The 26,378-nt window shown below is 48.4% G+C and overlaps 1 protein-coding gene across 1 annotated transcript in view; it reads right to left on the bottom strand.

Moving 5' to 3' along the window:
* DSCAM (DS cell adhesion molecule) overlaps nt 1-26,378 on the bottom strand; it is a 526,318-nt gene that overhangs the window by 97,158 nt on the left and 402,782 nt on the right. Inside the window, exons 16-18 of the mRNA XM_058661256.1 lie at nt 20,447-20,517; nt 1,998-2,238; nt 535-681 (exon numbers count right to left, since the gene is read on the bottom strand). Coding sequence (XP_058517239.1) covers nt 535-681; nt 1,998-2,238; nt 20,447-20,517 — 459 coding nt within the window. The remainder of the gene's footprint in view (nt 1-534; nt 682-1,997; nt 2,239-20,446; nt 20,518-26,378) is intronic.

The raw sequence follows: 26,378 nt of genomic DNA, 5'->3' as shown, positions 1-26,378 counted from the left end.
CTCCTGTAGAAACTTCCAGTCCCAATCCTAGCACCACTTGTGCAGGGCCCTTAGTCACAGCCTTGGCCCATCAAAAGAAACACACACACACCCCCAGGTCACATAGACACAGAGAAAGATGGGAGAAGAGACACAAAGGGTAGGAGATTAATAACACTCTTCGCAAGGGGAAGCCTGAGTTCCTGTTGGACCCACCCTCCATGTTCAGTACCTGAACCCTTACCAGCCTGTTGGAGGGGGAGAAGGCCAGTGCTTTAGGACACAGATCACATAGAACATTCAACATAGAGGTCAAGGTTGGGGGCTGACATGGAAACTCATAAGTAGGACGGTACCCCCACACTGCACTGGCCCTGGTGTTCCCCAGCCTCCAAGGAGCTTTCTGAATGCTACATGATATTTTAATAAGCAGCTTGTGTGTCCCTGTTAGGATGTTGGCTGGGAGGTCACGGAACAGAGAGGACCACCCGTGGGTAACGAGGTGCCTGCCACACTTGGAATCCATCATCATGTGCTGGCACTGGAGCCTCTTACCTCCGTCCATGAGGTTGGCCCAGTAAATGACTCGGAAGCCCTGCAGGATCCCGTTCAAGGCTTCCTTGGAAAGCGTGGCCCAGGAGATGGATATGCTTTCTGGCGATGTTGCTATGGCTTGAACATTTTCAGGAGGGTAACTGGGCACTGCAAAGGAACAGAGTCTGAGATTGGCATGAGCGCTTTGTTTTGTTTTAGCAAAGTCACTCTGAAGAGGCAGCACATGTTTATGAGTAAGCAACAGAAAAAGGAAAAAAAAAATCCGCATTCCAATCCCAAATGAAAAGTGTCACTTCCACATACAAATTATGTGACAATGCAGTAAGCTGCATCCTCCAGGTTAATGCTTTTGTCTTGGGAAGACATGTTAGATTCCATCCTCTCTGTCTCTGTCTCTCTCTCTCTGATGGAATTGCTTCACTTACCCAGAATCTCAACTGGGGCTCGCCTGCCCTTCTTACATGGGATCACAATTGCCTGATGGGTGTCCACAGTTGTGAGTTCAAGGTGTACTCACAGCTGCAAGTTCATTTCCTTAACAAACTGACTGTGTTCAGAAAACTGATTCAAGGTAAACCTGATTAAGGGAGCTAGGAGAGGGTGCAACATACTAACCAAAACACACGTCCTGGGGAGAAAACCAAATAGCTACCACAAAGATTAGAAAGAAAGAAAAAATTCTCTTCTTTCAGTATCTATGTATCTAAGAGTTCTTTCTTCTGTTAAAATTGTCAGACATCGCCACTGTAAGTCCTCAAATTTGTGCTCGAGCAACCAATGGACAAGAAGTCACAGCTTACACCTGTCACCTATTGCTGCAATTAACCACACAATGTATCTTTTTGTATTAAGTATGGTGTCTCTGGACACCAGGGTTCTTTCTCTATTTTCAACCACTGCCCAAAATTTAACTTCTGGGTGGTTTTCCTGGTCTTCATGGAAAGAGAAATTAGCTCATACCACTCACTAGAGGGCGCTTGCTCCTTGCAAGATCTGCTCCAAAGACCCAGACAGTGGGCTTGCTGTATCACAGAACAGATGGAAATAGAAAGCAATCACTAAAGGAAGATTTAAATAATAATAATAACTCGATCACTGACAAACAAAACATAAATTGTCTTCTTCACATTTATTTAGGGGAATTCTTAGCAGAGTCTATTTCTGCATTCTTGCCTGCTGCAGCAATTGACTTTGGATTTCCATTGGAGAAAGCCCAGTTGTTGGTCTTGAAATCAGTGGGGAGCAGTTGTGGGGAGCAGTTGTAGCGAGCAATGCGCCTAGCTTTGCAGTGCAGCCCGACCAGGGTAGGAATGAAGCAAGAAGTTGGTGGGAGGTTCAGGGAAACTTTTCTGTGGGAAACCCTGGTCCGTGCAGCTCTCTGTCCCTGCAAAACCAGCAGGGGCAGGACTGCCAGGAGCTGTGAGGGGCTCAGAGTGCCCTCCCTGGCTGGCCACGGGACCTACCATCCTCCAGGGTGGTGGTGATGATTTCCTGAGAAGAAGGCCCAGTGCCGGCCCGGTTACAGGCCTGCACCACCAGGCCGTACTGGGTGAACTTGTGGAGGTTGTCCAGGGTGTAGACCTCGCTGTCCCCCGTGGTGTCAATGCTGATGATGTTGAACTGGAAGTTGCCCCCCGTGCTGTACTCCCGGTAACCTATTTGGTAGCCACGGATGATCCCATTTTGCAAATGTTTCTTGGGAGCCTGAACAGGAAAGAAAGGAACATACTAGAAAAATCTTGGAGTAGGACCACAGTTCAAACATCCACAGCAGCTGTGGAAAACAGTAAGAGGGCCAAATAACCGGAGCAACATGTGGTATTAGTAGCAGTGTTAGTCACAACCTAATGCATGCCACGCCTCTCCCCAAATCTGCAGGGTACATATTCTGAGACCCCCAGTACGTGCCCAAAACCGTGGACTACACAACATCTCCTCTCTTCCCTGTTTTTCTTTTCAACCCACTCAGAGGTAGCTATGATACAGTATAACTATAAAAGTCCAGTTCCTGGCCTTTGAGAATCAGCGGGAAAGAGTTCCACCCGGGAATGCATCTTGTCTGCCAGCAGGAGAATCTGGAACTCAAGTGTGTGTTCCTTATTGCCTGCCACGCTACCCTGGGTAACTTGGTCACAAGACAGACCGTGTCCGTGGCATCGCCATGGGAACCAATAATGTCACAGCAAGACTGACCATCATGTTCTCCTCCAAAGACACCCACCGAGCTCCCCTCTCTTGGGCAGGTGTGGTCTCAGGTACTGGGGAGCAGCACAGAATTAGACATGACCCAGGTTTCCCATGCTGAAATCCGGCAGAGGAAGGGTCCAGAGGCAAGTGCAGCTCCTCTGTGCCAAAGGGAATCACTCTGGTGATTTTGATCAGGCGGGGTGACTGGAGTGAGCCTCTGTGGGCCCCTGAGAAGGACCTCTGCCAAGTGAAACCGCAGAGCTGGCTGCTAAGAACCATGTTCTAAACAGTGTGTTGGCTCTCAGGTAGAGCGACTGCTTGTGGCCTCAAGGCTTCTCTGTGGGGTGGAGTGGGACAATGTCCCAAATGCCACTGAATGATCAACTGAAAGCAACCCTGCTTGTGTTTCAATACAGCAATTTTTCTAAAAAAAAAAAAAAGTAGTGTGCTAAGGTAGTCTCTAGGTTATCTTCCTTTTTACATTAGAATACGATCGAGCCCAGCATGATAGCGTAGCGGTTAAAGTCCTCATCTTGAACGTGCAGGATCCCATATAGGTGCTGGTTCTAATCCTGGCAGCTCCACTTCTCATCCAGCTCCCTGTTTGGGAAAGCAATTGAGGGCGGCCCAAAGCTTTGGGACTCTGCTCCCCTGTGGGAGACCCAGAAGAGGTTCCTGGCTTCGGATTGGCTCAGCTCCAGCTGTTGCAGCTGCTTGGGGAGTGAACCATTAGACTGAAGATCTTTCTCTCTTTCTTTCCTCCTCTCTGTATATCTGCCTTTCCAGTAAAAATAAATAAATCTTTAAAAAAAAAAGAGCACGATCTGTCACTGGTTCCTAGTCATCGTCCCCACCTCTGCTTGTCACCCCCCAACCACCACCACCATTATCACCGTGACCACCTCCAAGTACCCACCACAACCGACACAACAACCAACTGCCACTACCACCATCTCCGCCACCATCGCCATCCTCATCACCGCCATCATCTCCACGTCCCCACACCGCCTTGACACACCATCACCCAGAAGAGCATCTCTGTCATCATGACTGCCAACGTCACCACCAGCACCATGACTTCTGAGTCACCCACGACACCAGCACCACCAGCATCTCCACGACCCACATCACCGTCACCTCTAACACACCATCACCAGCACGCTCTCAGGAGTCCAAACATCACTCCCACCACCCTGAACTAACACTATCACTTTACCTCCTGTGGTAACATCAACTGCCACAGCTCCATCATTTCTCCCCCGCATCACTGATACTGTCCCCACGGCAACGCACACCTCCCTCGCGAGCCCAGCACGAGCATCCGTGCCACCACCAGCACCTTTAGCACCACCGCTGTGGAATACGTGTTGTCTCCCACCACTGTGACAGGGCCTGCATGGAGACCACGCCCTACCCTCTCACAACAACCCGGACATCTAGGTTGTTATTATTGTTTTATTGCTATTATTGATCTTATAATTTGCATTAAGGTTGCCTTGTAAGAGATTGAACATATGGTATTTGTCTTTTGGGATTGATTTCTTTCACTGAGCATAATGGCCTTTAGTTGGAACCGTTTACTAACTCAGTTTTTTTTTTAAAGATTTATTTATTTTTATTCCAAAGCCAGATATACAGAGAGGAGAGACAGAGAGGAAGATCTTCCATCCGATGATTCACTCCCCAAGTGAGCGCAACGGCTGGTGCTGTGCCCATCTGAAGCCGGGAGCCAGGAACCTCTTCCAGGTCTCCCACACGGGTGCAGGGTCCTAAAGCTTTGGGCCATCCTCGACTGCTCTCCCAGGCCACAAGCAGGGAGCTGGATGGGAAGTGGGGTTGCTGGGATTAGAACTGGTGCCCATATGGGATCCCGGCGTGTTCAAGGCGAGGACTTAAGCTGCTAGGCCACGCTGCCGGGCCCATACTAACCCAGTTTTTAAAGTTGGATTTTGTTTTATCCAACTCTGAGAGCCCTGAGTAGGTCTTCTCCCTTCTGTAAAGCTTGCTAATTAGGTTTGGAAAGTTAACCTAAAGAAAGCATTTCCAATCAAAGAAAAACTTGGTAGGTAGCAGGAAGAGAAAATATGATAGTTTATGCATAAAAGCAAGCAAAGGTTCTTGCACACAGCAAGATACGTAGACAAAATTTAAGTTCCAGAAGTCATTAGACCTGTGTTTGCATTTTGGGGCATGTTTAAATAAATCCTGAAAGGGATATTAAAATAAACTAAATCTCTTAGCAATTTTATATATAGGCGTCTGCAATGTCCGGGGCTCCGGCACAGGTGTCAGCAGCTGATGCTGTGGGCTCACTGTTGCTCCCACGCAGCAAGTGCACAGCCTTGGCAGGGTGCGGGTGGGGGCGTGCCCAAAGGGAAGCAGGTGTCCACTTGTCCAGCGGTCAGCTTCCTGCCATCCTTCCACAAGTCAGTGCATAATAATACCCTTTACTTGAAAAATTGCTTTGGATGATAGTTTTTAAAATTTCTGCTGAAAACACATGTCTAGAACACAGGGAGATGACTGGCTGGGCATACAGAGGACACCGTAAGGCGAAACACAGCTTTAGAGTGCTGTTCCGAAGCTTTGTCCTTGAAGATCAACTGCTAAAATGAATCAAAACAGATGACCAACTTTCCTAAAACGAAGTGAATAAATTGATGTTGGGGCAGCAAGCAATACGGTAGGAGCTTGAGCCATATCAAGTATGGCTTGCAGGATATTGGATGGAACGGTTAATTTTACACATCCACTTGACTGAGATAAGGAACACCTAAAAACTTGGAGAAGCCCTATCTGAGGTGTGCCAGTGAGGCTGTTTCCATACAGTCAGCTGGTTCCCCTAAGGAGGGCAGGTGCGAAGACTCGGCCTCCGTGGGAGCAGGCACCTTGTGTCAGCTTGGACTCTGGGCAGAATAAATGCAGCAGGCTGGTGGTTCTATCACTCTCTGTGGTCTCAAATGGGCTCCATCCCTGCCCCTCCCTCACTTTGGACGTGAGAACTGCAGGCTGCAGCCCCCTCACAGGCAGCCAGGCGCCCAGTCCCCAAAGGACAACTGCACCCTTGGCATCCCTGCTTCTGAGGCCCCTGGACTCGGGTGGGGCCATGTTGCTGGCATCCCAGGCTCTGCTGTTTGCAGGCCACCTACTGTGGGACACTACAACCATGTGAGCCCATTTTCCTAATAGCTACCCTTCTGTGGGTCCATACCCATTTTTTTTACTACCTCCCCTCACTTGAAGAGCCTGAAAGCACATTAGAGAAGACCAATTTCCTAAGAAACTACCTTGACCATGAACCCTACCTCCCCAGAGCTCAGCTGGTCCTATTATGGGATGGTGTTTCACAATCGTTCCAGACCATCCTAGGCCCCTTGACCTGCCTTTCCTCCTTATCTGGAGAGGCCTGGACATCCAACCTTCTGACACACCTCATGCCCTTCTTGCTTTCCACTACCAACTCAGCTTAGCATCCAGCTGAACCCGGAGGCTTATGTCCAGAGCCTCTGCTTCCTCTGTGCTCCTTATGGAACCACCATAAAATCAGCATGAACTCACAGCTTCCAATTCTCCAGTGGCCCTCATTCCCTGCTCAGTGTCTGCCTCCTGAGGACTTGCTGGTGAGCTTGCAAAACCCAAAGACACCCACAGATGGGAACCCTCGGCCCTTCTGTTGCTTCCTCCACATCAAGGCTTGCACACAGCCCATTCTCTCAACATGCAAGGCACTGTCCAAAGGCTTGGACTGCAGCTTTGTCTGGCACGAACTGGCTTGAAGCTCCTAGTACGTGAGACTGAACACAGCACTGAGTCTGAATGGGTTGCGTTAGGAGTAGAAAAGCAGAAAGGATGGACCAGGCCTGTGGCATTGCTGATGGACAGAGGCCTGGCTCAGTGTCTGCAGAGCAGGAGCCCTCGGCAGCCCTTGGGAAGTCTCTGCCATGTGGGTGCACACCAGCACTGGGCACACTGGGCCATGCTCTGGCAAGACAGCTAGTTTATTTGCACAACATTGTTCTTTTTTTTTTTTTCCCATCTCAAAAGGATTCCAAATGAGCCAGTGCTGTGGAACGGCCGGCTAAGCCACCATCTGCACAGCAGCGTCCTGTATTGCAGAGCCCGTACAAGACCCAGCCGCGCTGTTTCAGATCCAGCTTCCTGCTAGCGCCCCTGGCAAAGCAGCAGGTGGTGGCCCAAGTGCCATCCACGTGGGGGACCTGGGTGGAGGCCAGGCTCCTGGTGTCTTGGTTCAGCACTGACTACTGCCGATATTTGGGGAATAAGCCAGCAGATGGAAGACCTCTCTCTCTCTCTCTTTTTCTTCCTCTCTCTCTCTTTCCACTCAGCTTTTCAAATAAATTTCAAAGAAAAATCTTTGGAAAGTTGGGTCCCTTCTTCAGGGGGGCTGCAAGTTACTGTAAAGTACCCACAAATTCACAGCAGGTATGTCCTGGCAGCCTGTTAACACACAATCCAGGGGGACTTCGGAAAAATAAATGAATGGGAAGAAAACGTTAAGCGCTCTCTTTCATTAGGCGTTCAAAACTTCAACGAAACCAGTCCTTTTTTCTACATTGCAAAACATCAGCAATAGACTGCTTTCCTAAATGGGCTTTTTTTTTTAACTTTTCTCAAATCCCTGCGAACATACTACAGTTCCGAGGGCAGTAGGTCCCTGCTGGTCAAACTACATTTCTCATCTCACAGCCGTCCTTCCGGGCTACAGCTCGCCCCTCCACTCACTCTGCTCTGGGCCAGGAATGATGCCCGCTGCTTTGCCTTCCTCCTTCCCTGTCTCCAGGCCCTGAATCCCTCCCAACCCCCACTTCCTCTCAGGAGCCTTCTCTTTTGGTCTCCATGACAACAGGAGCACCACATGCATTTACTGGCATGGTTTGCCAGGGGCTGCCTTTTGTGTCCTTCAGAACCAGCCAGCAAGCTGCTTGTGGCAGGTACATTGCGCTTCTAAGGCAGAGCAGGCAGGCTGTGCACATGCTCACAGCGCGACCCGCAGAGCTGAGCACTTAGCACAGACCTCGGAGGAGCACCATCTGCCAAGGCCCTTCCAGCCTGCTCCCAGCACACTCCCTGCCCCACTCATCGCCAGCAGATGGTCCTGGCTGGATGTGCAGGATCCGCCAGTGTAGGGCAGCCGCTGTGGTTCTCACTGCAGGCCTCTGCAGCAGCTTGCCTCATGGGGACATGCAGGGCGACTCCATGGAAAAATGGATTTTTCCTTGTGAGTCCTCCAAATTCACTTAAAATGTCCCCCTGTCCTCATTACGGCCTGGGCGTGGTCGGCAGTGCTATTGTCCCAGGCGCCCTGACCTGCTGTGCCGCACAAGTAACTGTCAGTTGTGCAGGGGATGGGGAGCCTGCCGCAGACACACACGACTTGGGAACCTTTCTATACAAAGCCCCAGGCCTTGGGGATCCTTGCTGTGACTCAGCAATAAGATCAGGGCCCCACCCATAGCTCAGCAATAACAGAATCCTCCCATGACTCAGCGATAAGAACAGAGCCCTGCACCCGTGACTCAGCAATAAGGTCAGGGCCCCTACATGTGACTCAGCAATCATAGAGCTTCCACCATTACTCAGCAGTAAGAACAGAGCCCCTACCTGTGACTGAGCAATAAGACCAGAGCCTGCCCGTGACTCAGCAATAATAGAGCCCACTCATGACTCAGCAAAACAAGCAGAGTGATGTTCGCCAGGTGGAATATTTGCTGAGCAGATTCTGGGGAGGGTAGAAGAAGGCGATGCCTTTCCCACTGGGGCAGAGGGCTTGTCAGACAAAGGGATGCTTCCTCTGAGCCTGCAGGGTAAGCGGCTGGGCTGAAGAGGATTTTAGGCAAAGCAATCGGCCCACAAGGCTGTGCTCAGGTGAGAGGACAAGAGGTGGCCCAGGAAGGGAGTGCAGTTCAGAGTGACCCTCTGGTCACACATTTTGTGGGGTAGGGAACGGTGGGCGCACTGGTAAAGCTAGAGGAAAAACTCAACAGAAAGCATAATTACTATGTATTTATTCATTCTTTAGTGCTCAGGACGTGACAATGCTAACAAGCCTGATTTGATCGTCACATGTGATTCACGTGTCATGCAGTATCCCTTCACACCCCACAAGGAAGCACAATTAAGAACAAACCCCACAGCATCTGTAGGAGTGCTCCTCAGAGTGTGGCACTCCCGTCTGCGGCATCGACACCATCTGGGGAACTGCTGGAGGTCCAAGATCCAGCCCCCCTCAGACTCTGTGAGTCAAGAACAAAGTGGTGGTTCCGGGAGTGGGCTCGTGATCTGTGCTTCAACAAGCCTTGCAGGCGGGGCCGGCCTGGTGCTTCAACACGGGAATCCTCCACCTTGTGGCACCAGAATCCCAGATGGGTGCCGATTCTAATCCTGGTCGCTCTACTTCCAATTCAGCTCCTTGCTTATCTCCTGGAAAAGCAGCAGAGGATGGTCCAAGTCTTTGGGTCCCTGCACTCATGTGGGAGACCCCAAGGGTGTGCTTAGTTCCCGGGTTCTATTCAGCTTTACTCTTGCTGTTACGGCCTTTTGGGGGCTGAACCAGGTGATAGAATCTCTCTCTCTCTCTCTCTCTCTCTCCTTCTCTCTGTAAATCTGCCTTTCAAATAATAAACGAACAAATAAAATAATCTTGAACAAATGCCCTGTAGGGGGCACTGTCGCGCACCACTGTCACCTGCATTGGAGGGAGGTCACTACAATGATTCTGAACTAGCCTCCCACAGCAAGGACTATCGGATGGACTATCTCTTTGTATGGAGGACAAATGGGAACAAATGTAAACAACACTGTTAGACCTTTGAGGTCCTGTTTATTGCCTGAGCATTTGCCCCACCAAGTCCCAAAGGATCCCCTCTCTGGATGGAGCCGTGAGTGAGGAAGCACCGTTGGAGAAAGGAATCTCATTGTCATAACGGATCTTCTCATCCTTGTCACTCTCTGGAGACCCGCACTCCTTCCAACACAGTGTCTAGACAATGGATCTTGTTAGCAGGTCATGTCTGTCCACATGACTTCCTTCCCCAAAGTGACTGTCAATCAAGGGGTAGGAAACAGTTTATTTTCAGAGAAAAACCCTCCATCCACTGGCTCACTCCCTGAATGCTGCAGTGGCTGCAGCTGGGTTGGGGCCAAAAGTAGTAGGAGGGGACTCGGTCTAGGTCTCCACAAGGACGCAGGAAACCAGTGACCTGAGCCACCACCGCTGCTGCCCAGGGATCCGCATTAACAGGGAACTGGACTCAGGAATCTTACACAGACACTGGGAACCTTAGTCTCAACAGGAACTGGGAATGTGTGATATGGGAACTTCAGCCAGAGTCTTAACACTAGCTACATTGCTACGGTGATAAAATAGTTGTTAAGACAGAGAGCAGACAGACCCCCAAACCCTAAGATATTACTCTAGCTCTTTATAGACCCCCACCCACCCATGGGATTGTGCTGTGGGCTGAATCAACACTTAAGGCTGAAGAGTTGGGATCCAGGCGTAGGGACTATGGTGGGTATGAGGATGTGAGGAATCTTCAAGAAAGGTGAGTTTGAGGAAGGCCATTGTTTGGGATCAGCGTTTGACAGTTTAAATTAGATGGTCAGGTTCTAACTGTTAGGGATATATTAGACAAATAAGAATTTAAATGGCTTTATTTCAGGGAACTGCTGTCAAAGGCTTTACTTTGCCGTGCGGCAGAAAGCAGAATGAGCCACAGAGGTCGGAGAAGCCTGGAGGCGACATGCAAGCGGGGTCTCTGCAGCATTTACTTGGTGGGGGATATGGGTTTGTGCCCCTTATTGTTGCAACAATGATTTCACAGCTTCAGGTGCCCGCCAGAATTCCATCCTTTCGGGTCGCAGCCTGAGGTTGGGCTCAAAGCAAGCTCTGCCCTCCCCCCGGTTACCATGGTAACCATCACCAACTGCACTTCATCATCATCAGAAGACAAATTATGTCGTCAGTAATCAAGGTCACAGGTATGTTCTCTTGCCCTGGTCTCCACAGTTGTGATTAACAGGTAGAAAGGCATTTCTCTTGTAGAGCTATTTACATGGTCTCTTGTCTACACTGGAAGGTAACAGGAGGCGTCCGCCCAAGCTAACAGGTAGAAAGGCATTTCTCTTGTAGAGCAATTTACATGGTCTCTTGTCTACACTGGAAGGTAACAGGAAGCGTCCGCCCAAGCTAACAGAATCTCAGAGCACTGACCCACACGAACAGGTCTTTGAGGTAGAACATAGAGAAACAACCCTGCAGGTGACTCGGTCTGCCATGCCAGGATCATGCCAGAGGCATATAGACCAAGGGAACCCTCTGGTTCTTTACTGGTGTGTGTGTGTGTGTGTGTGTGTGTATTTCTGTGTGTGTGTGTATTTCTGTGTGTATGTGTGTGTATTTGTGTGTATTTGTGTATTTGTGTGTGTATTTCTGTGTGTGTATGTGTGTGTGTATTTCTGTGTGTGTGTGTATTTCTGTGTGTATGTGTGTGTATTTGTGTGTATTTGTGTGTGTGTATTTGTGTATGTGTGTGTGTGTGTGTGTGTGTGTGTGTGTGTGTTCATCCAGCCCAAGGGAGATCCAGGGAGATCCTGCTGTGGGACCCGTGGGAGCAACACAACATCTTCCCTGAATCAAACACTTCCCCCTAGAAGCTGGAGAGAGGAGCCCAAACCAAGCGCTAACCTCAGGCGCTCTGACATCTGCTGCAGGTGTCCTGATAGGCGTCTCACCCACTAAGCCAAACACCTGCCTTGGAACCAGATTTCTAACCTTAGATTGTCACCAGCGGGGACAACAAGGGTGATTACATCCCACGGAAAGGTAAGATTGCTTTCTTCCGCACATGCCTATGATTACTGAAAGCACAAAGCTCTTCTCTTTTCTGTCTCAATTTGAAATTTTCAAAGGGCCATCTTAACAGGAAGAATCCATCACAAGAACTGAAGGATTTAAAATTAGCTTTCAGAGCTCTTAATACAAAGAGCAACTTAGTCATTAAAAACCTGCAGAAAGCCATCCTGACCTACAGTTAGCTGGTTCCGTTGTAGTGTGGCAAGCTAAATGCGCCTGAATTAGGGAAAAGAGTTGGAAAGCACACTTTGTAATTTTCTGCCCAGCCTTGTGTCACCCTGACCATCTGTGGGAACTAGATGGACATGGACACTTCACTCACACCATCCTGACCAGAGTCCTTTGTTCAACAGGCCTTGGGCAGCCCAGTTTACATGGGAAAATAATGTACTATTTTTCTCCTTACCTTTGGACACATTTTCATGATATCATTTGATGTACATTAAGATCCTGACTGGAATCTTATGTTCTCATCTTTTATTCTACATTTCTGTTCAGTGGCAAACTTGCCTACCTCATTCGACTTTCCCGAAATGTTGAGTATGTCATTGACAAGATGGCTTCCAGGATGCTACTTAAGCTCCTTGGCAGTAAGGGAAATTCAAATAAAAACAGCACTGAGGTTCCACTTAACACCAGTAAGAATGGCCCACATGCAGAAAACTACCAACAACACCGGCTGGCGAGGTTGCGGGGAAAAAGGAACCCTACTCCACTGTTGGTGGGATTGCAGGCTGGTGCAACCACTATGAAAGACAGCATGGAAAATACTTAGGCAACTGAAAATCTACCTACCACATGACCCAGCAATGCCACTTCTAGGAATATATTCCAAAGAGTTGTTACATGAGAAAGCAACGTGCAGCCTATGATCATTGCAGCATATTCAATAATCACAAAAACATAGAAGCAGTCTAAATGCCCACTAATGGAGGACTGGAGAAACTGTTTCATCTATACTATGGAATATTATTCAGCTGCACTAAAAATGAAATGCAATTTTTTGTGGCCAAATGAGCCAAACTGGAGACCATTATGCTAAGAGAAATGAGTCCATCCCAAAAGATATCATACGTTTGCTCTAATATAACATGATGTCACATCTAAGAATTTTTCCTGTGAATTCTACCTTACTGCACTTCCCAATTATGTGTACCTTTTGTAATAAGAGCTTGTGATGTAATTCATTAATCAGTCACACATAAGAGACTGCTTGTAATCACCTGAGATTGTTCATGTCTCTTTTATCGCTGTCATTGCTACTGCCCATAAATAACGAGGATCTAGTCCTGATTGAGCCTTCATTAGTGCCTCGGGACACACGCTGGCATTTATTCCTACATGAAGATGTGGGACACTCTTTTTCACCACGCTAGCTTCACATTGATATCTTCGTTATATGTTCATTAACTTCATGTGGATGAAGGCTCACTATTTTCTTTCTCCCCGTGATGGACTGTACTCAAGGGGACACATTATGGAAGTGCAGTGGAAATTGGTATGTTCGTAGGTGGGACCAGAGAGAAGTCCTCATGCATGCACGGCAAGGGTGGACCCACAACCAAAGGGCTGATAATCCCCTACATTGCTGGGAGATAGCTCAGTGGTACATAGTGGACTTGTGTAAATCCATGAAAGACACCCATTGTACGACTGGAGGGAAGAAGAATGGGACAGGGGGAAAATTTGGGGAGAGGGAGGGAGACCCCAGTGCCTATTAAAATGTGTCATAAAACAATAAAAATTTTTTAAAATTACAGTTATTTATAGTTAATTCTATAGTCCTGTACTAGCACTTGAGAAATAGGTTGTTCATTCTCTTGACCTTACTTATAATTGTCTGTACTTTCCTTATTTTTTTTCATGGTAAGACCAATAAAAATCATCAAAAGAAAAATAAATATTTGGCTATATCTTTCCTCTAAAAAAAAAGACAATCACTTGACATAGTCCTTATTTACCTATTTGCTTCCAATAATGTTCAATGCCATGCTTACTTTAACATAATCTCCACATTATTTGCTATAAAAAATTGAGTCGGCACATATGAGACCTAGCAAAATTATCAGATCATCTTCTGAATATTTTTAGTCACTGCCTTCTCAACTCCTATTGGATTATTTAAAATAATCTTTCTCTTCTGTTTAGGCAAATTGTATAGTAATTATACTCCCCGAGTAATACTGTCATCTTCAATGGCAGTGCTGACTGGATTCACTGAGGGTCTCAGCTCGCCACGAGGGGATCAAAGCAGGACCAGCATCCAGGGGGCCTCCCTACATGTGCATTCAGATTACCTAGCTCACCAAGTCCATGGATCCATGCTCACCAAGTCCAGTGTGCTGCCAAAACGTGCTGGTGTTTGTCTATGGCAGAGGACAGGGTAACGGGAATGGAGAAAGGCTCGGGTTTCAGCAATGATACAGAAAGGGACTTGGCCCAGATCATTGTGTCTCATGGTGAGAATAGCAGCCAATTTTCCCGATTTAAATATTGTGTTGGGCCCAGTGCGATGGTTTGGTGGCTTAATTCTCACCTTGCACATGCTGGGATCCCATATGGGTGCCAGTTCATAGCCCAGCTGCTCCACTTGTCATCCAGGAACCTGCTTATTGCCTGGGAAAGCAGTAGAAGATGGCCCAAAATCTTGGAACCCTGTACCCGCATGTGAGACCCACAAGAACCTCCTGGCTCCCGGCTTCAGATTGGCTCAGCTCCAGCCATTGCAGTCATTTTGGGAGTGAACTGGCGTATGAAAGATCTTTCTGTCTCTCCTTCTCTCTGTAAATCTACCTTTCCAATAAAAATAAATTTTTTTTAAAAAAAGTGTTATTACACATAATGTACTTGTAGACATACTTGACATATGCTAATTTTTCAATGTTAGTCCTTTATGCATAATGTGATAAAATATTGTCAAGTTATATTTTATATATTCATTTTCACCATAGACATTACAGATGAGTGCTCTTATATACTTCATACATGAATATCTGTGTATATATGCACATTTGTTAAATTTCCATAATTAAAATTATAGGGCACATTCAACATATAGCTTAAATAGTTTCCAATTCTGTTCTGACCACAGCAATTTTCTGTTCTAATGTTGTAACATTAGAGCCTAGTCCATTTGAAAAGCATGATGTGGATGTACTAAATAGAGACAGACCTAAGCCTGCCATGAATGCACATGCAACATATTCTGCTAATAGCTGTAACTTCATGCCTCCTAGTCAGCACTGTTATTTGCACGTCTGATAACGCAAGGGGATTGCAAAAGCCCTTGGAAAATGGAGTTGAAATGGAAGTTTATTGTGGCACAAAGATTTGATGTGCCTAGTAGGTTTTTTTAAACTTCAATGTCCATGAACTTTTTGAACAGCCTATGATCTTTACATCAAGTTAAACCCATGTCTCCTCAGTTTTGGTGAATGGTTTACAGTTTGTTTAGAACCTAACACATGACACAGACAACTGGAAATGCTTGCTGTTAAATATGTGGTGTTGAGTCCAGCTCCCAAGTACCCATCTTACAGGCTCACCAGCTTCATGACTGCAGATGGTGCGAGCTCAAATCCCCAGTGCAGGTTCAATTCACATCTCACCAGGTCAATTAGCTAGAGACACAGCCTTCTCCACTGAGTTTTGAATCAGGAAATATAGCTTGAGCCAACATCTCCTCCCAGCATTCTTGAGTATCAGTCCTGAAACCCAAACTCCTGGTGGCACTGTGGCCTTTGAAAAGGCGGCTAACACTTTGGCACTACACACCAAGAGGACTGCTTTCATTGTGCAGAAGCCGGTAACTGTGTTCTGGGCCAGTACTTGAGGAAGGCCAACCCATGGCTAATGAAGAGTGCTTGTCCAGAATTAAGGAGAGAGGTGCAGACTACACTTCCAATGGAGCAAGAGGCCATGGAAGGTTCTGTGGAAGGGTCTGTATGTTATACAAACATATGAAATGGAAGTCAGCAACTGGATTAGTAGTTAGACATCAGCATCCCACCTTGGAGTGTCTGGGTTCGAGTCCTGGCTCTGGCTCCTGACTCTGAGTAATGCAGGGCTGGGGAGACCATGATGGCAGCCCGATAACTGGGTTCCTATCATCCACATGTAGACCTAGGTTCAGTTAGTGGCCTTACTAAGCTCTAACCCTTGAAGACATTTGAGAAATCAAGCAGTAGGTGGCAGTTCTATCTGTCTGTCTTTCAAACAAACACCTAATTAAAAATACTAAATGTGAATGTGGTTAACAAGGGTTTCTGAAGAATTTAAAATTCTTAAAGAAAAGTATCGTCTTGTGAAAGGTTCCCTATAACCTGGAGGTTCAGAGGAGCAAACACTTCATGTTTTTATGTAGCAAATATCTGTGACACTGAAGGCGCCGGGAGACCACAGGGATGCCCTCAGCCCTCGAGGTGCCCACACAGGCTGGTCCCTGGAAGAAGCTGAGAGAGCAATCCTTGTCTTGAGAATGACCAGAGCTTCTGCAACCACCCCTGCTTCCCTTGGCTTGCTACAGGCGCCAAGGCCAGGCTCACTCATCAGAGAAAGGCTGCCACTCCGGAGCTGTCTGTGGGCCACGGGGGTCTTCATAAAGCTGATGTAAAACCAACACTAGAACTTTTAGATTTGTTCATAGAAGCAAACTCAAACTTTGAAATTATTCATGGTTGAGGATTAAAGGTGATAAATAAGAAATAAGTAAAATATTTTTAAAAAACCAGTCACCTTTTCTGCCTTTGTCTAGGCCTCCAATGCCGCAGTGCTCATGGGTAGGAGAACGTTGGATTTGTAACTGTGGCCGGAGGACTGCACTGCTGTAATAACATCAAGGCAGGGGGCAGGGTGGAGAGTAGGAGAGGAAGGTGGAGAGGGAGGAGGGAAAGGAGGGGATTCCTGTACCAACAAAACTGTATCACAGAAAATAATACAAACAATTTTTAAAGTAAACGCTTCCTCGAGAAAAAAAATCACCTTTTGAATTCTGGTTTATAGAGGAAGAGACAGTGTCAACCTATGGCTCCAGGTTAACATAACTTGGAAAACGTGAAGGCTACCGTCTGGAAATAAATTGATAGTAGCCAAAAATAAGTGTGCATTTTACCTTTCTTCCCTAAACTTAAAGGAGTTGTGCAAGACTTACAATATGAGGCAGGGCTGAAAGCGAAAGGGTATTCAGGAATATTACTGAGTACCAGCTAAAATCTCCACCCATCATTTCCTTTAGCAGATTTGTTGCCTGTACTCCAGGCGGTCAAATAGGCTGGCGTGAGAAAGGGTTTTCAATCTGAGCCATGAGCCTGAGGCTCTTGGGCAAGTTCCTCTAAAGCTGGGCTCCCCCATATACCAAACTGGGTGCACTTGGGGTACACATCAAATGAGATGGAGTACGCACAAAAGTGGACACTGACTGGGAGAGAGCAAATGCTTGTAATGACAGCTGTCCCAGGAACCCCGGCGAGGAAACACCATGGCTCCAAGGGGCCTCTGGGGCTACTTTTGCAATATCCCTGGTCCTTTCCCAAGGCTGCAAAGGAGGTGGTGGAAGTGATCTAAATGAAATACAAGCAAGGTTGGGCCCAGCGCAAAGGCGTGGCAGCTTGTGACCTTCCATCAGGTGCAGGCTCCACCCACCTCCCCTTCCACCACCTCTTGAATTCCCACTACAGCACTACTTTATGTTTGTATTTTCCTCATGCCAGGGCATTTAGGAGCTCTCTCTAGGTCTTCATCTTGCATTAATACTGACCCTTGCATGGCTTGCTATGGGCTTACATGTGTGACGTGCACATGTGGCCATTTCTCATCAAACCTACTACAAATTGGGGCCAGTGTGTGGCACGTGGGGTTGAGCTGTTGCTTGTGACACTGGCATCCCCTATGGAGGCACCAGTACGAGTCCCAGCTGCTCTGCCTTGATCCAGCTCTACGCTAAGGTGTCTTGCAAGGCACCGGAACATGGCCCAAGCCTTGGGTGTCTCCTACCTTTGTGGGTGACCAGGGTGGAGTTCTTGATTCCTGGCTTCACACTGGCCCAGCCCTGGCCATTGCAGCCATTTGTAGAGCGCGTTAGAAGACTGAAAATTTCTCTTTGTGTGTCTGTTACTCTACATTTAAAATAACCAAACCTTTAAAAACAAAGCAAAGGTAAATGACACCCTGGCTTCCTGTAAGGAGCCAGCCAAACAGGAGAGGCACAAAGTGTCAAAACAAAAACTCTGTGACAGGAGCCTCCCTGAGCCATCACCAAGGGCAGTAGGTCATGCAGAGGGGAAACTGTGAACTCCACATTGGAAACTCACCCACCAGGAATGGACTGGAGAGTTGGGCGTGTTTCAGACAGTGTGGACAAAGGCAGGTAAGAGGAGGGGGACACCTGTGGGCAGGTGGGGCGCCAGGGCTGGGAACGGGTGTGTTGCATCCCAGGTTTGGAAGCTTTGGAGGCTTTGCAGGGTTGGTCTGCAGTTGGTAAGCCACGACCAACACCTGTTAGACGTGAGCATTTTTAGATCTGAGATTTTTCTAGGAGGAAGGATTAACTGAAATCAAATGGGAAAGTCTCTTCTTTTGTTCAATGAAAAGTGTTGTCGCTGTGGCTTGGCTTGAAGAGTGGCCTCCCATCACTAGTGTGGTCCTCACATTTCAGAGGCTTAGAGTCTCAAACACTGCTTTCCACGGTGCTATTCTCTCTTCCTCTCTCTCTCCTTGGAGGGTGTGTCTTACTTCTGATGGGTTCTCACGTGTGCTCCCAGAATTCCCACCCTGCCATGCTACTTTGAATCTCCTCCTTTGTCTGACATCCTTCCTTCTTTCCCTTTCCTGGTGGGTCTCCAAAGATAAAATGCATGCTCTGAATACTTATAGCCCAAACAAGGACATTTTATAGCCCATGTAGCACATATTTTAAAGTTTGTATAATAGCATGCATTTTGGATGCATCAACAGCATTCTTTATACGATCTTTACACAGACAAAGCAAAGTGACATGACAAGGCCACGGAAAAGACAGTGTTGAGCTAAGTCTGTGAGGTCATAGGCTCATGTCAGCAGGTGAGGTGACCAAGCCACGCTGGCACTCTGTGCTAAGCAGAACTATTCCATAAGCAATATATCACACTCAGTCCTAATCTAAGGAAAGCCAGGCTCCATTTTAACAGCCTGTATATATGCTCACCCACTGACACTAGGAAGAACTTCAGTTGCAACTTACTGACTCACACAGCTCATTTCTGCAGAGCAGGAGATGACAGAAAGCCTCTTCAGGCCTGACACATTTCCACTGTTTACGATCGGAGCTAGAAGCTGTGTGCACAGATGCCTCAAGATGCATTTGAGGCCATGCTGATGCCTGGTCTCTTTCAGTGGCAAATTGCAAGGATGCGTACTTAGCTAGCCAGCCTTTAGAACATGGCCGGAGAGCAGGGGGAAGGTTTGCTGAGTGCCTCTGCGACAGTGTGTGCGACGCACACAGGCAGTGCTGCGCTCCCCAAGGCGGACTCCACCTGGGCTCCCCCGTTTCATTGTGCTCTCTGTGTAGCAAAGCACTGCCGGCTGGACGCAGGACTCATCGGGCAGGGTAGGAGAGAGCAGACCCAAGGGGCTTATTGTGTTCACCTGGGTTAATACTAAAGGCAGTATCTACCCAAAGAGAGAAAATCCATTTGTGTCACAGATTTTGGCCATTGTCTGGAGGATCTGCTGTTAGAGAAGGAGCAGACAGTTGTTCTGGATTAGGTCTCAAATGGTTACAACGTGAGTGATTTGAAGACCTGCTATGCTTGTTGACTCCCTCTCTAAGAACACAATGAAAGGAGTGAGGGAAGAGGTCAGGACAAGCAATGCATACAGTAAGATGAATTCAGAACTGGGGCAGTAATGCAATGTGACAACTTCGACCCAATTACAGCATCTAAGATGGCGTCTGATCCTCAAAGTAGCTTCACCCAATGACTTACAGATCCGTGAGAGAATGAGGTTGCAAAGTTCTGCCTTGGGGTGGTTTACACCCAAATGTAAATCGACATGCTTCCTTCATGGAGCAAGTTTGCTATGAAAACCACATCTGCAAAATCATCAATGTACCTTGGGAAGCTGTTGTCTACGGCTGAAGCTTGCTTCCTGTCCCAGCTGCAGGGGGCAAAAACACCACACACACACACACACACACACACACACACACACGCACCCCACTCAGCAGCAGCTACTCTAAACCTGCAGCCATGCTCTGCCCCACCTGGGAAAAGGCTGATTCAACGGTCCCTGTTTCAGGGTAGGAAGTTCATTGACTTTCCTGATGCACGTTTGGGCCTTCTCCCTCTGCCATGTTGGCGCTGGACATGTAAGAAAGACAGAAACCTTCCCCACTGGGATGAAGCTGGAGAGTAGAGGTGTCAGCTCTGTATTGTGTGCATGGGTGCCAGTATTTAAGTTCTCAGCCAAGATTCCAATCATTAAAAAAAAAAAAGCAGACAGACACCATTATTCTCTGCAGACACTGAAATTGGCATAAACACGTTAAAATATAAATACAGTCACGAGTCACATCACAATGTTCTGGTCAACAGTGGACCAGGTGTACAATGGTGATCCCACCTGATTCTAATGCCCCATGTTGCCATCACCACCCTAGCTGGTGTCAGTGCATTCTCTTATGTTTACAACAATGACGAAACTGCCCAAGCACACATCTCTCTCCCACTGTATCCTGCAACACGAGACTGCGCTGGATTTTAAGTAAAGGGCTTGCAATCTAATTGTGTAGACTAAAATGGTAGTGTCTTGGCAGGAACGCAGGGATGACACGGTGAGGAACGTATCAGGTGTACAAGGACTGGCTTTGCTCACCTTCCAGGTGACCCTGATGCTCTGTGATGAGATGGGTTCCAGGTGCACTTCCTGAGGTGGACCGTCGGGAGCTGCAAGGACCAAAAACCCACAGGGACATTAGACAGGACTTCCAGAGCAGTAAGGAACTACACATACTTTCCCAGGCCATACAGATGCTCCCGCGCTTGGGGCAGAGCCGCTTGCCTTCGTACAAAAACAGGATCGCACGGTCCCTGTGGCCCAGATTTCCTCGTGTCAGTTTGCTCTTTAGAGAAACGAGTCTTGGGTGTCCTCATTGTCTACCTCCTCACCGCATCTTTGATAATTTGATTATTCAAACTCAAAGTTGAGCAACTAAGGGGGTAAATTAGGAAGCAGTGAAACAGAAACCAAGTTCTGTCTATAGTGGCTCCTGTAGGTGCCGTTTTGGGGTGTACTGCTAGGCTTTCTCAGGTGGCTCAGGAAGGGCTGAGCTCAGAAGAGTCGGCCTGCAAAGTCTTAGGTTGTGCAAGATTCTACTACAGTAAGAGATAACAGAGTTACCGGAAGAAGGTAGAAGCAAGAACTGTTAGCAGGGAAAAAGATGCTGTGTTGAGATTCAGGGAGAAAAATGTACTCAGAGCTGCTCCCTCCTGGGGGAAAGATGGGGCAGGCGAGTCCCACAGGTTGGGGCTGGTGTCTCTGAGAGAGAGTGGTAAAGATAAATTTTAAGAGACGAAGCCACCTTCCTGGGAAAGATGATCTATTTGTCTTTAGCAATGTGGATGTGAAGGGAAGAAGGGATGGGGAGGAGAGGGGTGGCTCTGTGTTCTCTCCTGAGCCCTCGCTCCCTGTCCTGCTTTGTCCACGCAGGCTGTCCCCAGTGTCACCATTCTTGTTGGTGTTCTCACATTCTCTCACCCAGTTTCATGGCTGCAGCCCAGTCTCTGAGCCAGCAGTTCCTATGTGATCCATAAACACAAACCCTGGTCTCAAATGTACCACTTTCAACGGGGCGTCAGCCCGGAGCACATCGCAAGCTTCTCACTTTCAGCTCCCTGGCAGAGCCCTGTCTTTCTGTTCAAGTTTCTGTGCTGCTACCTGCTCCCAAACACACCCTGAGTCCCAGCCAGAACTAGTGTCTTAGGAAACCCAAGAGCTCCTGGCCCAAGGCAGAACTGGGTCTAGGCTTCTTGCAGTTTTTTTTCTCCCCAAGTGCACCACTCAAGAGTTCCTGTCTAGAGCCCTCACTCAGTCCTCCACTCTGCTTTCACAATTTCCCCTCTCCATGTGCGCATGACTGGGCTTCAGCCAGAGTTCTGCGGCCTCATCATTCATTGGATTCGGTCCAGGCATCTCCATGAGGGAAGCAATTCCTATATTTCTATCTCTCTTTTCCTTATTGAGGAATCTGTGGAAGGTCTATCATATCCAAGGTCCTAAACACCATAAGGAAACCCTACACATTTCCATTCACATGTGGAAGTTTTTTTAACTTAAAAAAAAAAAAACACTTAATCGGAATTCAGAATGGTGACTACTAAAGAGTGAGAAGGGTGAAGCAAAGGCTGGAGGGAGGTTTGACAAAGGGTTCCCACGTGCAGTTTTCAGTGGTTCCTGCACAGTTTGGCAGCTGGGGCTCACTGTCAGAGAGAGAGAAAACTGGAGCAGAAGAGTACTTAGCATAGGGGATGGGTAGTGAGGAGCTGGCCCCCAGCATGGAGGATGGGTATTGAGGAGCTGGCCCCCAGCATGGAGGATGGGTGGGAGGAGCTGGCCCCCAGCATGGAGGATGGGTGGGAGGAGCTGGCCCCCAGCATAGGGGATGGGTATTGAGGAGCTGGCCCCCAGCATGGAGGATGGGTGGGAGGAGCTGGCCCCCAGCATGGAGGATGGGTGGGAGGAGCTGGCCCCCAGCATGGAGGATGGGTGGGAGGAGCTGGCCCCCAGCATGGAGGATGGGTGGGAGGAGCTGGCCCCCAGCATAGGGGATGGGTAGTGAGGAGCTGGCCCCCAGCATGGAGGATGGGTAGTGAGGAGCTGGCCCCCAGCATGGAGGATGGGTAGTGAGGAGCTGGCCCCCAGCATGGAGGATGGGTAGTGAGGAGCTGGCCCCCAGCATGGAGGATGGGTAGGGAGGAGCTGGTCCTTAGCATGGGGGATAGGTGGGAGGATCTGGCCTCTAGCGTGGGGGATGGGTAGGCAGGAGTTGGCCTCTAGTATGGGGGATGGTTGTGAGGAGCTGGCCCCCAACATTGGGGATGGGTGTGAGGAGCTGGCCCCCAACATTGGGGATGGGTGTGAGGAGCTAGCCCCCAACTTGGGGGATGGGTGGTGGTCTCTATATCGGACACAAATGTCTGAGACAGTGGAGAGTGAAAAAAAAAACAAAGAAGAAAGAAAGAAAAACAGGAGAATAGCTTTTCACTGATGGGACTAGACTGAATTCACTGAATAATGATTTTATTAAAAGCAGTCCATTTACTTAAATTAATTATGAATTTAGCTTTCATGTGCCACACACTGTAGCACGTGTCTAGGGCCTCACTGTGAGCAAGACCGCCAGCAATCCCTGTCCCTTTTGGAAGGTACCCTAGGCATCACAAACAGAATAGAGCAATGAGTTACATGGAGCATTGGATGCTGACATGCGCTCTTTTCAAAAAACGAGAGGAGACCAAGTTTGCCAGAGTAGGTAGTAGGTTGATTTATTAAAGGTTTATCTGGATATGATTTTTGCAGAAGATTGTATGCAAACAAAGACTTGAAAATGGCAAGAGAGGGCAGGAAGATCATTCCAAGAGAGTTCTGTAACATTCTGGAATGGGAGTTTCCAGCAGCTTAGTTCCATGGGGGCTAGCCTGGAGTTTCTTCCTGGCAGGACAGCGTGCAGCTAAGTCTGGTGTGTGACAGATTCCATACTGATGTCACACTCTATCGTTTGGACACTGCTCACTTTATGGCCATGCCATTCTCTCTCTGTTTTTATTTTTTAAAATAAAATTTACCTTACTGTTTACTTTTCTATTTTATGATACAGTACCATAGACTCTGAGATTTCCCTTCTGCCCTCTACAAGACCCCTCCCCCTACTGGTTTCCCCTCTATTATTACAGTAGTACAGTCCTTCATAAACACTCATAAGCAGCCCATGTCTCTTAATCCCTAACCCTACCCACTGCATCCCCTCTCCCTCAGCTCCAGCCCAGCACACACAGGAAGTTCTTCAGGGCAGACAAGCCACTCCAAAACCCAACAACTCCATGTCATACTCCACCCATAATCCACACCCAATGTCCTCTGGTAGTCCATAAAAATTCAGTGGTTTTTTTTTTCAATGTACTCTCATATAACTGAATCTCCACATTCTATTTGCAGATTCATCATGAAAACGATGCTTAGGTCAGCCACCCCAAACTCAATCCCAAGGCACTAAGTGACAGGTGACCTCCTGGTGCAGCCGCTAATGTGGACACTGGCCTTTGGCATGGGTCAGCTGTGTGCTGACACATCAGACACACTGTGGTCCATTAAGAGCTGATCTTGCTAACTCTGACAGTGTCTCTACTTCCTCTTCTTTTGGGGGTGAAGTAGAGTTAGAGGTAGTTGAATAGATCAGGCCAAAGGGTGTGATCTTTGCTAAATGGCTGTCCTCTGAGTCCAGTGTATTAAAGAGTAATAATAAGATGTCTGTGCCTGTCAGAGTTAGGACAATGCAGTTTTCCAGCATTAGGGAGGGATGCTATTTAAATGGCAATGGCTCCTGTGCCAGGAAGATTTACCGTGAGGCAGAATCCAAAGCTCAGACCACCTGATACAAGACCAGCATACAGGAGGGCAGAATACACGGCTGGTCCCTGTCATCTTTCCTTTGTAAGATGTAAAAACTGTTCTGTTAGAGATTTGTGTATGAGACTCAGCCCACAGGCTCTAGTTTGCTGTCATCACTTTGAAAGGAAGGTGGGGATTCTGGCTAGCTGGGGGTACGTGGCGACATGATTGATTGCCACCTAACTGACCAGATGTGCACCACAGCAGGCACACTCTGACCCAACGCAGCTCCAGGCTTGTGATGCCCTGGACTGGCAGCTCATGATCAGACCACTGGTCTGGGTTAGGGAAGCTTGGCTTCCAGCGGTGCTTGCAAAGCCAGCCTCTCTCTGATGCTTCCCAATTCTCCCTTCACCCTTTTCTACTTTTCCTCAGGAAGCCCTGGTCCTGGGCTCCCGGCTGGCTGTTCACCCAAAGTGTTCTAAGCAGGGGGCTGCCAAGCGATGGAGATCTGCGACTTACAGGAGTAAGAGTCTGGGAGTCAAAGATCAAGCTATAGACTGCGTGCACTGTGTGCTGGACGCGTGTTCCTGCCTCGGGCTCCTTCCACACACTGGAGAGGCTTCTCCCAGGCCTATTTCATGTGGGCACTCTGATCCCACTTATGAGGTGGCCCTCCTCATGATCTAACCACTCCAGAAGCTCTCAACTCTCAAGACCAATGCACTGTGGACAGAGTTTCAACATAGGAATATAGAACAGACATGAACATTAGATCATACACCCACTCTCTCATACATACATGCACATACACACACACACTCTGACATACAAACACACATAAAGCACCTACACGCATGTCTGCACATATATTCATAACACATGCTCACACACTCTAAACAATGCACACGTATACAATGCAAACACACATGCCCACATACACCCATCTACGCACTTCCATGTAGACATCTGCATACACTCACTGCTCCTTGCTACGCCCATTCCCAAGGCGATCCTTTCAACTATGTTTCTCAATATCCACCCCCACACATACACGCAACCTTCCTGTGCCAGATAAAACAAGGAGACAGAATCTCTGAGATTGAGGGGGCAGCAGCACAGCCAGCAGAGACAAGGCCATGTCCCAGCATTGCTGTCTGAAGGTACCAGCCCTCAGCAAGGGAGGGAGTACTAACTCTACTCAGGGGACAGGGGAGGCGGCACACAGTGATGGATGGGCATCTTGGCTTTTCAAGGAAGAGCGCTGAAAAGGAGATCTGAAGCTTGGCAGGTCTTTTAAACGGGGGAAGAGGCCCAAGGGCAAAGGTGTGGGGGATCAGCTGGGCAGCACATGATGGGGCCACAGGGCAGGCTGGGAGCAGTACAGGGAGCCTCAGGCCCAAGCACCTCACAGGCTCACTTCCTCACCAAAGAGTGCTGAGAGGCATCAGGTGCTGGGGACAATGAGTGGGTCTGCAGCTTCCAGAAGCTTCCTTCCCAGGATTCCCAATGCTTGAGAGGAAGCCACGAGAAAGGGGAAGGGCAGAGAAAGGTCATTTTAGGGTGACTCCTAGGAAGATGTGTCTTTGGACCTTGATGCCAAGAGTAGCAGTGGCCACTGGGGCAGTGCTAAGGAAAGGAGTTTACTGCAGGACTGTCGCACCCCAACCCACGCCGGCCATGGACAGCTCTGCACCGATCCTGAGACATGCTCTGTTTTGCAGTCTGCTGGGCCCTAGTCGGCTCTCCTCCTTGCTTTTCCCTCAGTTTGCCTGACTGTGAAATGTAGTGTTTGAGGGGCTGCTGCCAGCAACCCACTACAATCCAAGAGGCAGCAGGAGACCTGAAGATGTGGCATCTGTCTGCGGGCCTCTGTGCAGATGCCAGGCAGTCGCCCTGTGCAGGGACCTGGCCCCATGCTTCTCACCTGGCCTCCAGGCCGGGAGAGACATGCTGCCATGGCAACTGAGCTCTGCAGGCGAGGCCATGCAGGTGGTAAACACAGTGGCCAGTGGATGTGGCTGCACATGTCACTGCCAGAAGTACAGACGTGCCTGACAAGGGCAGCCAGGAAAAAGGGGTGGGGAGGAGCAGGCGGAGGATGTAACTTGAGCTGAGGGATGGGGGCTCCCTGTCCCTAACCACCCAGCAATGACAAAATCCTACCACTGAGTGGTTGGTTCAAGCAAATATTTAAAGA

This window comes from Ochotona princeps, chromosome 3 (genome assembly GCF_030435755.1).
Source record: "Ochotona princeps isolate mOchPri1 chromosome 3, mOchPri1.hap1, whole genome shotgun sequence".
Classification (NCBI taxonomy): Eukaryota; Metazoa; Chordata; class Mammalia; order Lagomorpha; family Ochotonidae; genus Ochotona; species Ochotona princeps.
This window is presented reverse-complemented; position numbering and strand designations above follow the sequence as displayed.